The sequence below is a fragment of the Perissodus microlepis genome, chromosome 5, assembly GCF_051167445.1.
Source record: "Perissodus microlepis isolate ML-2025 ecotype Zambia chromosome 5, ASM5116744v1, whole genome shotgun sequence".
Lineage (NCBI taxonomy): Eukaryota > Metazoa > Chordata > Actinopteri > Cichliformes > Cichlidae > Perissodus > Perissodus microlepis.
In genome coordinates, this window is record NC_140465.1 from 16831328 (window position 1) to 16845534 (window position 14207).

Consider the following 14207-nt stretch of genomic DNA (forward strand, 5'->3'; position numbering starts at 1 on the left):
TTGTTTGATCATAATTCTACTTTTTTTTTCTTTTTTTTTTTGAGAAATCGTGCAGTCAGTTCAGTGTTATCCTCTCCTCTATGTGTGTGTGCGTGCTCAGCTGACTGACCGCTGATGAGTCTGGTGTAGCGGTGATATCGGTGCGCTCACCGCTGCGCTGCAGCCGCTGTTGCTGCAGGGGGAGCATCCGTCCAACAGCCTGCAGTGCTGCGATGCGCGGCAGCTCCTCTCTGCGCCTCTTCCCCCCGCATAATCGTTTTCAAGACCTCCGAGGAACAGATCCGTGAGAGAGGGGCGAGCTCCGTGCAGCAGGGAGGTGAAAGAGTCTGTAGTGTGCGTCTTAACTGAGGTGAGCTGTGGGGTTATTTGATTTTTTCTACAGTGGGGTTTTGCTTTAAAGGCCCGTGTCCCCGTCTTCGGCAGGGGATTTTTATCTGGGGTTGTTATTTTTCAGCTCTGACTGAACGTTTGACAGCTTCTTTGATAGACAAAGAGGGGATAGGCATGAGATTTTTTTTTTTAATTTTTGACATGAACATGGTGGTAAAATAACTAAATACACAGTATGTCTTTATTCTGGAGATGTTTTTCAGCATATTAGAAGTGCTGTTTAAAGATAATTTCGGATGCATGGGTTTTCTTGCGCTCTCACTCAGAATAAGGTGGGCTAATAGGCCTGTGTGTAGCCGGGTATTTATATTCGCTACCTCGGATTTCTGTACACACATTCGCATTATTTTTTCCATATTTTCCTCATGTTTCACAGTACGAAGGAAGGTGTGCTAATTTTGTGCTAATTATCCCAAATAGTCCGAAACATGCGAGCAAATCTTTGGACTATATGCATGTCCATAGCATGTTCACCGCGGCACTCCCTACCATAGGCTCGTTTTTAGGTTAATTACAACAGCGTGCAGCACACAGCTATGTTCTGATTGGCTTAGATTATCTGTTATGTCTTAGGGCTGTTCCACTATCGCTGCTAATTATCATTCAGACGGGGAGATCAAATCTGGGAGGCCTGCAGTAATGCAAAACAATGTTTTGCATTACTGCAGGCATATCTTCACAGATATGCATCATGTCATGTTGTCTTAGCTTACAATCTCTGTTGAAATACAGTACTGTCGAGACCAACCCCTCATTTTTTATATTTTGATTCCAGGAAGCCAGATTTGTAATTATTTAAAAAGTAGACATCCTGAAGGTCTTAAACATTTTTTTAAGTCGTTGGCTGCTTATTGACCTAGTTTCAGTCTGGTCCTTGTACCTGAGCAATCTCACAGGAATGTTTTTGTTATTGTTGTTTTGTAAGCCATTGATCTATAAATAATTTAAACATAATCAGGGGATGACCTATGTGGTGTCCACATTTAGTAAATAACTTGGCAAAGAACCAATTCTAAATTGTATTTTTTTTAAACATAAAATTTGCTCCTATTTCATTTCCTTTTGGAAGGGTGGTGGTACAAGAAGGAAAACTGCAAGAAAACTCTGAGGTATAGCAGATTACCAATTACACAAGAACTAGACTGAAAGGTACGACAGTGAGTGGCCAAAGCCATCTGTAAGCCATCTGCTGATTTAGAGGAACATTGCTAGTTCTGATCCTATTAATCTTTCCCCTGTATTGATTTCGTTTTTCCCCTCCAGCCCTTTGTAAAATGTGGAGATACAGAAATTCTTTTATTGCTGCCATTTAACCTGCATCATTAAAATGGCATTAATAACATTCTTTACAGCATTATTCCATTTAATAATATTTCTCACAGTATTGATATTGCATTAAAGTTGTTTATTGAAGATGTTAATTTAAGGATCCTTTCATTATGTTAACTTTTATTACAGGTACAGCCAGGAGTATTTCATACACATTGCATAATATTTGTGCTCATTTAGAGTTGTTGCATTAGTCTACAAGAAGGTCTTAAGCTTTGTGAAGCGCGAGTCTTCACAATCTATTGTGAAAAGGACTAAAGCATAGAAGGATAATTGCATGCATGCTTACAATACACATATAATCTAGGAATGTGTCAGGCCTGAGGCCTTAACTCATTTAGCTTCCAACTGCATTTTAGTCTACTTGGTAACAGATGACCGGAGTCGACAACCAGCCCTCAGAGACCTTGAAGGCTTGAAGTTATTACCTTGTTTGGAAGATGTTATAGAAATGAGAAGTTCTATGTCTGTTTGTAGCCATCTAAAATGTACCATTTACTGTAACTGACGTCTTTAACCTATTTTTACGCCATGGGGGGGCAGATACCTCACTGCTTTAAAAGTGTTCTCAACATGTATTTTTGTCAGAAGACATATGCTGATGTTTTCTCCTGGGTGTTAATAAACTCACCGTTTGATTGCACTTTTCTGGGGCCTCCGTGGTTTGTGACACTGCTCTACATTGATTGATTTCGCGACAAAAACTAATTTCCCCCGGCAGCTGTGGTACCATGCAGTCACTTAATGACACTACATGGTCACTTACCTCATGATAATATAAGTTTATATGCACTCCAGGTTTCTTAAGAGTACATTCTGTTATATTATTATTAGTTGTTATCCACTTTTTCAGTCTGTACTCCTTGAGTTGTTTTTTTTTTGTTCTTTCCAGATGGAGAAGGCGCTTGCTCATTTCCACAAATGTTTACATGGTTTCTGGAGATGCAGGTGTCAACAGAGGTTTTCCTTTCAATGACTGGATAGAAGCAGTGAGGTAGATATTCCTATAAATACTTTTTAAACTGCTAGAAATGAAAGTCTGTCTGCTAAATGGTTACAGAATGTTTGATTTAATGTCTTATCTCCTCCATTTGTGGCAGTGAATTTTGTGTCAGTATAATTAGATCATTGTAAGCAAGCCTACACACACACACACACACACACACACACATACAAGAGACATAGAGTCTTGATTCCATCACTTCAAGGGTTTTCTACATTATTTCTAACACTAGACTTTTCCTACTCTGAACATAAACAAAGTCGTCATCATTAGATGTAAGCATTTATGTCTTTAACAAGAAGGCTGGATTCCTACTATGTAGCTGTGTATAATATTTAAGTTCCCACAATATGAGCAATTCATTTACAAGAATACCATCTCACCCACACCCAAGTGCATGCAGAATCAGAAATGGAGTTTTTGTTTTTCACAGCTGGAGGAGAAAGAAGTAATTGTGTGCTGGCAAGTTTCTAAAAGGGGACACATCTGCATTCAGTTATATACAAGAAGAAGAATCGAGGAGAAAATATGGGAGGGGAATGAGGGATCGGAAGGCATTCATGATTTCATTATGCTGATCCTTTCAGCAGATATATAGATCTATTTTAATGGCTCCACTGTGAGTGCAACCACAAAAATGCGAATAATTTTCCATCGATCTGTAGCTGTGGTGACGACTTAGAAAATCTTCTGAGACTATAATTAAACAACTGCAATTAAACAACTTCCTGTGGGCTGTTTTTGGGGTTGAGCTGAAGTGGAAGGGGTGGTGCAGGGGGATGACATAACCTTTTAACTTTAGCAAAACCTCACAAAGTTGTCACACGAAACAGAGACTGTTGATTTTGTTCCCATCACTTAAATCGCATTCCTGTTCGGAAATATCGTCAGAGTATAATTATAGAAACCAGAGCGTCATCCAGCATTCTAATCTCTGACAGGTTCCAGGATGCGGTCCATGAGGAAGACGGTGTTGCTAGTCATCTTGGTGTCTGTGGTGCTAGTACTGGCTCTCCTCCATTCGTGGCCCACTCGGGGTTATACCACAGTGGATGTTTGGCAGCGACCAGCGTTTATAGTAGAGAGGCATCTGGAAGAGAGGGTCCCTGAGTCAGACCATCGATTGAGCAATATTCCCTTCCATGTAAGGGATAATGTGGCGAGGTAAGTAATGTTATTTTGAACCAAAGCGGACAGACCTGAGCTTAAATCTGATCACACGTGTCTTATAATCTGTCCAGTTTGCTGGCACGTAATGGATGCATATGTGAGGGCGAAAGTGGGGGGTTAAACCTACCGTTCGCACAACTCTTGTTCCCGCGGGTGTCAGCTCACCCGCTGCACACTGCCTTCGAGGCTTCAGAGCTGGAGGAGATGAAGAGGAGACGGGCTAAAGAGTACAGCAGCTTTCAGACGAGGTAAGGAGTACTTAAGAGATGTTTCACATTTTTTTATCTGTGTGGCTAAAATATTATTATGTGGCCTGATGTGTTGTTTTATTTAAATTAAATAATGATGTAACAAAATGTGTTACTTGAAATAATCCATCTGTCTCAGTGCACGCTACAGGAAATTGTTTTTTAGACTTATCTATCTCTTACATGGAAAATCATCCACAATCTCACATCACTCTTGTCAAATCTGCTGAAATGCTTCGCTTTGTGGTTTGTTACTACGCAGTTTGAATGCACATGCATTAGAACATATACAGGGAGTGCAGAATTATTAGGCAAGTTGTATTTTTGAGGAATAATTTTATTATTGAGCAACAACCATGTTTTCAATGAACCCAAAAAACTCATTAATATCAAAGCTGAATGTTTTTGGAAGTAGTTTTTAGTTTGTTTTTAGTTTTAGCTATTTTAGGGGGATATCTGTGTGTGCAGGTGACTATTACTGTGCATAATTATTAGGCAACTTAACCAAAAACAAATATATACCCATTTCAATTATTTATTTTTACCAGTGAAACCAATATAACATCTCCACATTCACAAATATACATTTCTGACATTCAAAAACAAAACAAAAACAAATCAGCGACCAATATAGCCACCTTTCTTTGCAAGGACACTCAAAAGCCTGCCATCCATGGATTCTGTCAGTGTTTTGATCTGTTCACCATCAACATTGCGTGCAGCAGCAACCACAGCATCCCAGACACTGTTCAGAGAGATGTACTGTTTTCCCTCCTTGTAAATCTCACATTTGATGATGGACCACAGGTTCTCAATGGGGTTCAGATCAGGTGAACAAGGAGGCCATGTCATTAGTTTTTCTTCTTTTATACCCTTTCTTGCCAGCCACGCTGTGGAGTACTTGGACGCGTGTGATGGAGCATTGTCCTGCATGAAAATCATGTTTTTCTTGAAGGATGCAGACTTCTTCCTGTACCACTGCTTGAAGAAGGTGTCTTCCAGAAACTGGCAGTAGGACTGGGAGTTGAGCTTGACTCCATCCTCAACCCGAAAAGGTCCCACAAGCTCATCTTTGATGATACCAGCCCAAACCAGTACTCCACCTCCACCTTGCTGGCATCTGAGTCGGACTGGAGCTCTCTGCCCTTTACCAATCCAGCCACGGGCCCATCCATCTGGCCCATCAAGACTCACTCTCATTTCATCAGTCCATAAAACCTTAGAAAAACCAGTCTTGAGATATTTCTTGGCCCAGTCTTGACGTTTCAGCTTGTGTGTCTTGTTCAGTGGTGGTCGTCTTTCAGCCTTTCTTACCTTGGCCATGTCTCTGAGTATTGCACACCTTGTGCTTTTGGGCACTCCAGTGATGTTGCAGCTCTGAAATACGGCCAAACTGGTGGCAAGTGGCATCTTGGCAGCTGCACGCTTGACTTTTCTCAGTTCATGGGCAGTTATTTTGCGCCTTGGTTTTTCCACACGCTTCTTGCGACCCTGTTGACTATTTTGAATGAAACGCTTGATCGTTCGATGATCACGCTTCAGAAGCTTTGCAATTTTGAGACTGCTGCATCCCTCTGCAAGATATCTCACTATTTTTGACTTTTCTGAGCCTGTCAAGTCCTTCTTTTGACCCATTTTGCCAAAGGAAAGGAAGTTGCCTAATAATTATGCACACCTGATATAGGGTGTTGATGTCATTAGACCACACCCCTTCTCATTACAGAGATGCACATCACCTAATATGCTTAATTGGTAGTAGGCTTTCGAGCCTATACAGCTTGGAGTAAGACAACATGCATGAAGAGGATGATGTGGACAAAATACTCATTTGCCTAATAATTCTGCACTCCCTGTATAAACACAGACCTCGCTTTTTGCTTGCTTCCGGTACACAACTGGCAGCCTTAAAACCTGCCCGCATCTCTGTGGATCGTGCAGGAGTTGTGCATTAGTAAGGCTACATAGACGGGTATTTTTGAAAACGCAGCTATTTCTATTTGTTCGGGCCTTTCGTCCACACGTAAAAGCGTTTTGGATCTCTGAAAATAGAGGTTTTTTAAAAACTCAAGATTTGCGTTTATGTCTGTACAAAGAAAACAGAGATTTAGCCACGCGACGTCAAAGGTGAGCGCCTTTTTTGACGTCAAGCTGTGCGTCACGTTATTGTTTACATGAGATGAATTTGTACAATGGCAAGTATAGATAAAATACTGTTGCTTTTAATCTTACTATCTGCAGTTTTTACATGCTTGCATACACACACACAGTTACTGTCCCTCCGTTTAGAAACACAGAGGCAACAGAGTGAACGTCGACGCGGCTTCTACATTCAACACAGACGCTGTCACAACCCAAATCCCGACGCCATTGTTATGAATCACTCAGACTAATGTAAAATTTTCAGTTTTTTTATTGAATAAACTCTGGCTGAGAGAGCCAGTGAGACAAAATCCACTGAATACTGACTTTAGTTATTAACATTTGAAATGATGAAGGCAATTAAAAAGTAACACAAAATTAGCCGCCTTTCCAGAAAAATTTAAACTTTTCAGAAGTACTGAAATTAATTCCTAATACAACAAAACTTGTTTTTATCAAAAGCTTTGCTCTCCAGTAAGAAACGTGAGGTCATTTTAATTTTATTTATTGATAATAGTAATTGTGACTGTTATTTGCGAAAAGATTCCTGCTTTCTGCTTGCTGTGCTTGTTCATGTAAAAAAACAAAAACATTTCATTTCAGGTCAAAGACCCCTGCAGATCTACTCATTATTGCTGAGGCTAACAGCCCCTTGCAGTATCCGACACAGGGGGTGGAAGTACGACCCCTGAAAACAATCATCATCCCAGGTACGACTTCAGCGAGTGAGCAACTCAGATATTTATGAAAGTCTCATGTTTTTATCATTTGAAAGTAGTTAAAACTGGCCCCTAAACATTAAAAATTAACCTGAACTAGAGGTGGTTTATATACTGGATATTCTTTGTACCTACATATATTGTAAGGTCACCCCTCTGAAAGGCTTTATTTATCCAGCTGGTGCATACAGGAAATGGACTGAAAATCAATCAGTGTTTGTTTCTCTTTTTCCAGGCTTGGCCTTACATGACCTTCCCAGAGATAATTACTCAGTGAGTGCTCAAACGGGTCTGTCTTTAAATATTTTAGATGCCTGCAGTCCTCTGACCTTGACCGCTATTCTTTCCATCATATGCAGATAAACATCACTGCCATGCTGGGAACTCTAAATGTGGCCGCGGAGGTAGACGAGGTGAAAATCAAAGGTGATGGCGAGATGCACATGACTCTTTCCAGCCGCCTGCTGCCGAACATGAACCGACAGCTGCAGTTCGTCACCTACACGAACACGCTGTTTCATCCCAGCACGGCAGACACAGGTGAGCCCTCGGAAACAATCCACCGTCTTATCGGCTCTGCACTTTGTTCTTCTGTATTTTTCAGCAAATTCCACAAAGGAGAAAGTAAAGATACAGAAAAAGAATCATCTCACACCCTAATTTGAGTCTGTGTTTAAATTTAAAGCAAAATGTGGATTTTTTTTCACTCTCGGTCATTAGATGAAAACTCTGATACTTTGATCATGCATATACAGTATATACGAAGGTACAGCAGGAGCTGACTGACATACATGCTTCCATCTCCCGTTTCTGGTAGGTGGCACCTCGTACTTTTAGACTCTCCTTTTTTTCCCTCCCTCGTTCTCACAGACACATAACAGGTACAGTAGTCCATTCTCCCTGCAGCACGGACTACACTGCCCATGAGGCTACATTCTTTAGGGCTATGCCTGTAACACTCTGCCTATTGCCTTGATATTAAATCATTTTTGGAATAAAAATTTAAAAAAGTATTTCTTCACGTCATTATGCGGGCCGCAAGTAGGGCCGCGAGATTGAGACACAGGCATTAGAGCCTCTTCATGCGCGTTTTGTTTGGGTTTTCACCGGCGTGGAATTACCAAATATAGAGAGGGCATAGCCTAACATATGAAACAGGAAAATACCGCAGTGTAATCCATTTTTTTCAACAAAGTAACTGTATTCTGAATAATACCTTTTTAAATGGTAACTGTAATAGAATACAGTTACTCATATTTTGTATTTTAAATATGCAACGGCAGTACATGTATTCCGTTACTCCCCAACACTGTCTGTACAACACCAAGATTGTTTTGTTTGTTTGCCATCATCACATCATCAGACGTGGCTAACCTTCCCGAGTGTCTCCAGCCTTTATACTAAGCTACTCTGTGTACCTTGCTTTTTTTTTCCTTTTCAGTGGCCTCACACCTGCTCTTGTATGGTATTCCTGGCAGAGAAAATTATTTGCAGAGCTGTTTCTCTTGAGCTAGAATTGGGCAACCAATCAGGATTCAGTCTGATATCATAGCCTCTTTGTTCAGCACAAAATTAACAATAGTAAGCATGCACAAAACCTGAATGGCTGAAGGCATGTTTGCCCTTGTCCTTTGACTTTCTGCCTGTATAGTATAACCCAGTTTCAAAACAGCTGGGGCACTTTTTAAAATGTAAATAAAAACTGAGTGCAATCGATTTTATTCACAGCAAAACTTAGAAAATACATTGAGTCTTTATAATGAGAGTATGGACCTTTTACAAAAAGGCAGATCAGCATTTTGTCTTCATGACAGAATCATGTCTGTCTTTAATGCACGCGCATCTGAGTGATGTAGGACATTAAATCGAATTTGCCTAACCACGAGTAGGAAAGGCTTTCACAATCTTTCCGCTGAGGATGACAATGTATCTGAACACTTGAACATGACCATAGCTGGACTGGTGCATCAAACCCCGTGTTCCTGTCTCACAAGAAAAAGTAAAACCCACAATGAAAAACTGTCTTTAAAGCTCTTTTAACAGCTTTTTGCCATTTCAACCAAGACATTGCCTTGTCTTGTCCCTTGCAAAAAGAGATTTATCAAGGTTCTCTGAATCTTTTGATGATATTTTTTACTGCAGATGACGAGATATTTAAAGTCTTCACAGTTTTACAGTGAGGAACACAATTCTTTCACAATCGGTAGACACTGTTTTATGCAGATTGGTGAACCTCTCCCCTTCTTTACTTCTGAGAAAACTTTTTAAGATGCTTTTTTTTTTCCTTAAATGGTCCTCTAGCTATTTCTTTTCTATTTTTAGTAACACTTACTTTTCCAGCATTTCCTGTCTCAATTGGGGACATGTTGCTTCCATCAAATTTAAACTGAACTAATATTTTCCTTAAAATGGCCGTGTAAACACTGGATATGCTTTAATACAGTGATCCCCAACCTCCAGTGTCAAACAATATTTTCACGAATTGGCCTTTAAGGTGTCGCGGATAAATACAACAAAATAAAATGATATGACCAAGACAAAAACCGTGGTAATTTGTAAATATAATAATAAATGCGAATTCACTTTGTAATTGTGTAACTTTATTAGCATTTTCCTCCTGAAAATGTGCCAACAACATTGCGAGTGACATCCTCCTCTCTGCCCCTTAATGCTCTCTGGTCGCTATGGTAACGTTTAAATATTTCTTTCAAAATAAAACACACAACTACAAAACTACAAAGACCCAGGGAAACCGAGTTAACAATAAAAATGCTGAAAACCATAAATTTCACACCTGAGCTTCAACTCTCGCGTCCCAGTACTGGGCCTGGGGGTTAATATCTGTTAATAACATCTGTCTTTACTTGTCATCCCAACCCTGTAGAGTTTTTATGAAGGGTAAATTAGCCGTAAGAACTAAAAGTGCTTTGGATTTTGTTGTTTTTTGTGTTGTTTTTTTTACTGGAATTGTCTATAAAATGCTGTAGAGTTTAGCATTTTAACTTGAGGGTCTGAAAAATTGGTTTTGTACAAAGACATGACATTGTTATGTCTACATGCTTTACGAGAACCAGATGAGAGTGAGGCATTCATAGTTTTATCTTAATGATACTCATGTTTTCTTTGGTGTCGGGGGGTCTTTTAGTGCAGCTTGAGACAGAGGGACATCAAGCTGTCTTCAGCATCAAGATCCGACACGGAACAACACCTAAACTGTACAACACTGGATCCAAAGGAGGTACAGCACCGGCATGTTGACGGTGTTTATAACTAAAGTCAGACGTCCTTTCTGAGTCAAACAGCACTTTCTAAAGTCCGTTTTCCTCCATCAACTCTCTGCAGAGTACAACATCAGCGCCCTCGTGACAATAGCCACAAAAACGTTCCTGCGTTACGATAAGCTTAGAGATCTTATCGACAGCATCAGAAGATACTACCCTACTGTTACCATAGTTATAGCTGATGACAGTGAAAATCCCCAAACCATCTCTGGGCCTTACATCGAACATTACATCATGCCCTTTGGAAAGGTAAGAACACACTGAAGTCTTCTCCCTGCTGTCACTGGTGATGCGATCTCAATCTAAACCTCAGCGTTGCGTCTCTTAGGGTTGGTTTGCCGGCCGAAACCTGGCCGTGTCCCAGGTGACCACGAAGTACGTACTGTGGGTGGACGATGACTTCATCTTCACAGCCAACACCAAGCTGGAGAAGCTTGTGGATGTTTTAGAAAGGACCACTCTGGATCTAGTGAGTAGCAGAAGAATTTTTTTTTTTTCTTTTTCTCAGTTAATATTAAAGTTTTGGGGCTCTTGCAGAGACAATGTATCTATGTGTGTGAACTAGGTGGGCGGTGCAGTGCGGGAGGCCACGGGGTACACCGCCACCTACCGTCAAACCATCTCCATTGAGCCAGGAGAGGAAGATGGTGACTGTTTACACATGAGGAGAGGATTTCATCACGTCATTGAAGGCTTCCCCAACTGCGTTGTGACTGATGGGGTCATCAACTTCTTTTTAGCTCGCACAGACAAAGTCCAGCAGGTCGGCTTTGACCCACGCCTCACCAGGGTCGCTCATCTGGGTGAGTACAGGGCTTCCTTTCATATCAAAGGAACAAATTTAGCATCATGCCATCTGTTATTTATTCAGTGTTTTGACTGCCGGATGCAAAAAGATGCCAAAATTTAAAAAAAAATTTAAAAAAATTGTATTATCATTATTATTATTATTATTTACGCATTTATACTCAAGTCTTGAGCCACCAGTCTTTTTTTTTTTTTAAATTGTCTTGGGAAATATTTCTCCAGGCATTCAGAGGCTCTTTGAAAGTTTTTCTTTCTTTGAGTGTCCAGAAGCCGGGCCTCAACATTGTTGAAGCAGTGTGGGATCAGAAAACAGAACAAAAGACAGCCAACACTCAGCTTTGAATGTCCTTTGAGAAGCTTGAAGAACTATTCCTGAAGGCTGCTTAAAGAAATTATAGGAAAGCTAAAGCTCGGGCTGTGTTTAAGGAGAAAGGTGGTAAAACCAAATATTTACTTTCAAGCTTGTTAGAATTGTACAAACACTGTTTTTGATCACCTATTTCCCATTTGTTCTAGAAAAATATATAGAAATGAGGTGTAACTCAAGACTTTTGCACTTTATTGTATATTCATATTCATTGTTTTTCTATCCTCCTGCAGCACTGAGTCAATTTGTGTGCCATATAAAATTAATTTAATGTTTCCTTAATCATTTAAGAATAAAAGAGAGATGAATATCTCCGATTAAGGTATTGATAGCAACAATATCTTAGCAATTTAAGAAAAAAGATTCATATCTTATTTTACTTACTGAGACGATAACGTGTGCAAGATAATTTTTGCTAGCAAATTATGCTGTGACATTTTCTTATCAGCACACACCACCATGGAAGAGTCGCAGCTCGGCTTTAATTTACCTACATTAAACTGAATGAAATCTGATTTAAATGGAACATTTAGCTCACGCCACTTTTCCTCATTTTCATACCTGCAATATTTCATCAATTAAAAGTGTTCCTGACCCACTGAGTGATGTTTACCCCCCTCCCTTTTTTTTCTAGAGTTTTTCATCGATGGCCTCGGCTCTCTCCATGTGGGCTCTTGCGATGACGTCATTGTCAATCACGCGACCAAAATCAAACTACCCTGGGTAAGCCAGTCAGAGAGCGACAAGACCTACGCCAAGTTCCGTTACCCATCAGCCTCCTCTGATGCCACGCACACCAAAAACGGTCTCCTGTACTTCAAGAATCGGTTTCAGTGCTTGACTCATAATTAGCTTCCCCTCTCCTCTTTTTCTCGAAGGTTCCTCCGCTCTCCCCGAGTTGCCAAAGAAGTTCTCCTCCCCCACGCCCTGTCAGATAAGATTTTGGTTTGCCTTCTCTTGAGAACCTTGAAATTATTTTTCCAGCTTCAGCCTTTAGAGCAGTTTTAGCATGTTTTATCTGTCAGTGCACAGTTCTGCAGTGAGCTAAAAAGTCCTCTAGCATCTAGAAGTCCAACAGAAAAATTTAGGCTTCCTTTTTGGTGTGAAGACAGGAGAAAATGAGCTGCAGTGCCCAGTAACATCTCGAGTCATAAAGGGATCTTGCTCATACCCTGCACAAAGACCAGGCTTTGGGAGAACCGAACAGGTAGCAGCCAGTGTAACTTCATTGTCATGCTGTTCTGGGTAGATGTGCATGCATTCTCTTTCGATTTGCACTAGCCGAATATAGAATTGAGCTTGGAACAAGGTCTTTCTGTCAGTGACAACAAACCCTATCAGTTAAGTGACAGAGTTGCAGACTCGGAGCTCCAGTGTGACCTTCTTGCCAATGCCACATGAAGAACGTGTTCCAAGTCTTTTCATTTGTCGGGTTCTGGTACTGACTGGCCGTGCCAAAGGTCTGGATGCTGCTAGCTCTGGGGTGCTTTAATCTGTGCGTGCATTATGGTTTTACTGCCCATTACCCACAATCCTTTTGTGTCACCCATGGAGAGATAAGTCAGATCTGAGGAGGAGAACCTTTTGGTCCCAGTTCATCAGGTGTTACCTGGTTGCGGGAGCAGCTGTAATCGTCGTCTTCTGCTGTTTGTCTGTTTCCCCAACAAGCATCTGAGGAAAACGAGGCGTTTGAGTGCTTACCACCGGATCTTTACATGTGGCCCAAAAGAAACATTGGTTGAACTAAAGTACTTGTTAAAGTACTTGTAAAATACTCACATCATTATGAAAAGAGGATGGGGAAGGGGGGGATGAAGCAAGAATACAGAGTTTTTATACTGAAACTCCTCTTTGGAGCACTCCTGCATGTCAGAGAGTCAAGTGGTGATGCTGTTCTTTTATACCATGGTCTTTAGATGGCGCCCTTGTATCACTGTATTTGTTTCCTAAGCAAGTTTTTTAACTTTGTTTTGTTAGCAATAAGGTGCCAGAGATTTATCAACTGTTTTTTTTAATCCCCAAGAGAAATATCAACTTATTTGTAACTATTTTATTTATTAATTTATTAACAATTTGTTTGCCTTTTATTAGATAGAACAGTGAAGAGAGACAAGTAAGCAGGGGGGTGTCGGGTCAGAAAGCAGCACATCGGAATCGAACCTGATCTGCTCTGAGCTACACCGGCATCTGTTTGTGACTTTTAATTCATTTCTATTTTTCACCAAAATGTGACGTTCGTTCTGTTGATGGAAGGAACTAACAGCAGTGTTCCTGCTGCTTGGTTTGTAAAGGTTTGTATGTAGTTGTGTACTGAAGAATTTGTCTCATATTTTAATTTGTAAGTGTTGACAGATGTAGAATTTTTTTTTAACAGTGATGTTTATTGTGTGGACACAGAAATCATTTGTTGCCTGCTTCACCCACCCACCCCCACACCCAAAACAAAAAAATATGAGTTGTTTGAGCATTATGAGAGTTTTTACATTCATTTCAAATGTTATAAAAAATGTGTGTGGGGAAAAAAAAAAGAAATCTTGTGTTCAGTGTTGTGATGTTGGTTCAAAGGATGAAGACGCTGACTTACAAAAGATTACAGTCGAGTATCCTTCAAGAACTTAATTTATAAGCACATCTTTTATGCTACTCAAGCGAATGAACATGATAGATGAGAGGCAAAAACTGTCAAATAATAGCAAGCACGGTTTATATTTGAGACCAAAAGCCTGCGTTTAAAACCAGGTTTTGAATTTAATG

The 14207-nt window shown here is 40.3% G+C and overlaps 1 protein-coding gene across 1 annotated transcript; it reads left to right on the top strand.

Annotated features, from left to right (window-relative positions):
- The first annotated feature begins 161 nt into the window (after nucleotides 1–161).
- b4galnt1b (beta-1,4-N-acetyl-galactosaminyl transferase 1b) lies at nucleotides 162–13674 on the top strand. The gene is given in 13 exon segments (XM_084928325.1): nucleotides 162–349; nucleotides 2612–2713; nucleotides 3664–3886; nucleotides 3964–4140; nucleotides 6883–6989; nucleotides 7234–7271; nucleotides 7358–7538; nucleotides 10144–10236; nucleotides 10341–10528; nucleotides 10608–10748; nucleotides 10845–11082; nucleotides 12088–12258; nucleotides 12261–13674. Coding segments are annotated over 11 exon segments (1590 nt in total). The 5' UTR covers nucleotides 162–349; nucleotides 2612–2713; nucleotides 3664–3671; the 3' UTR covers nucleotides 12302–13674.
- Nucleotides 13675–14207: the final 533 nt, after the last annotated feature.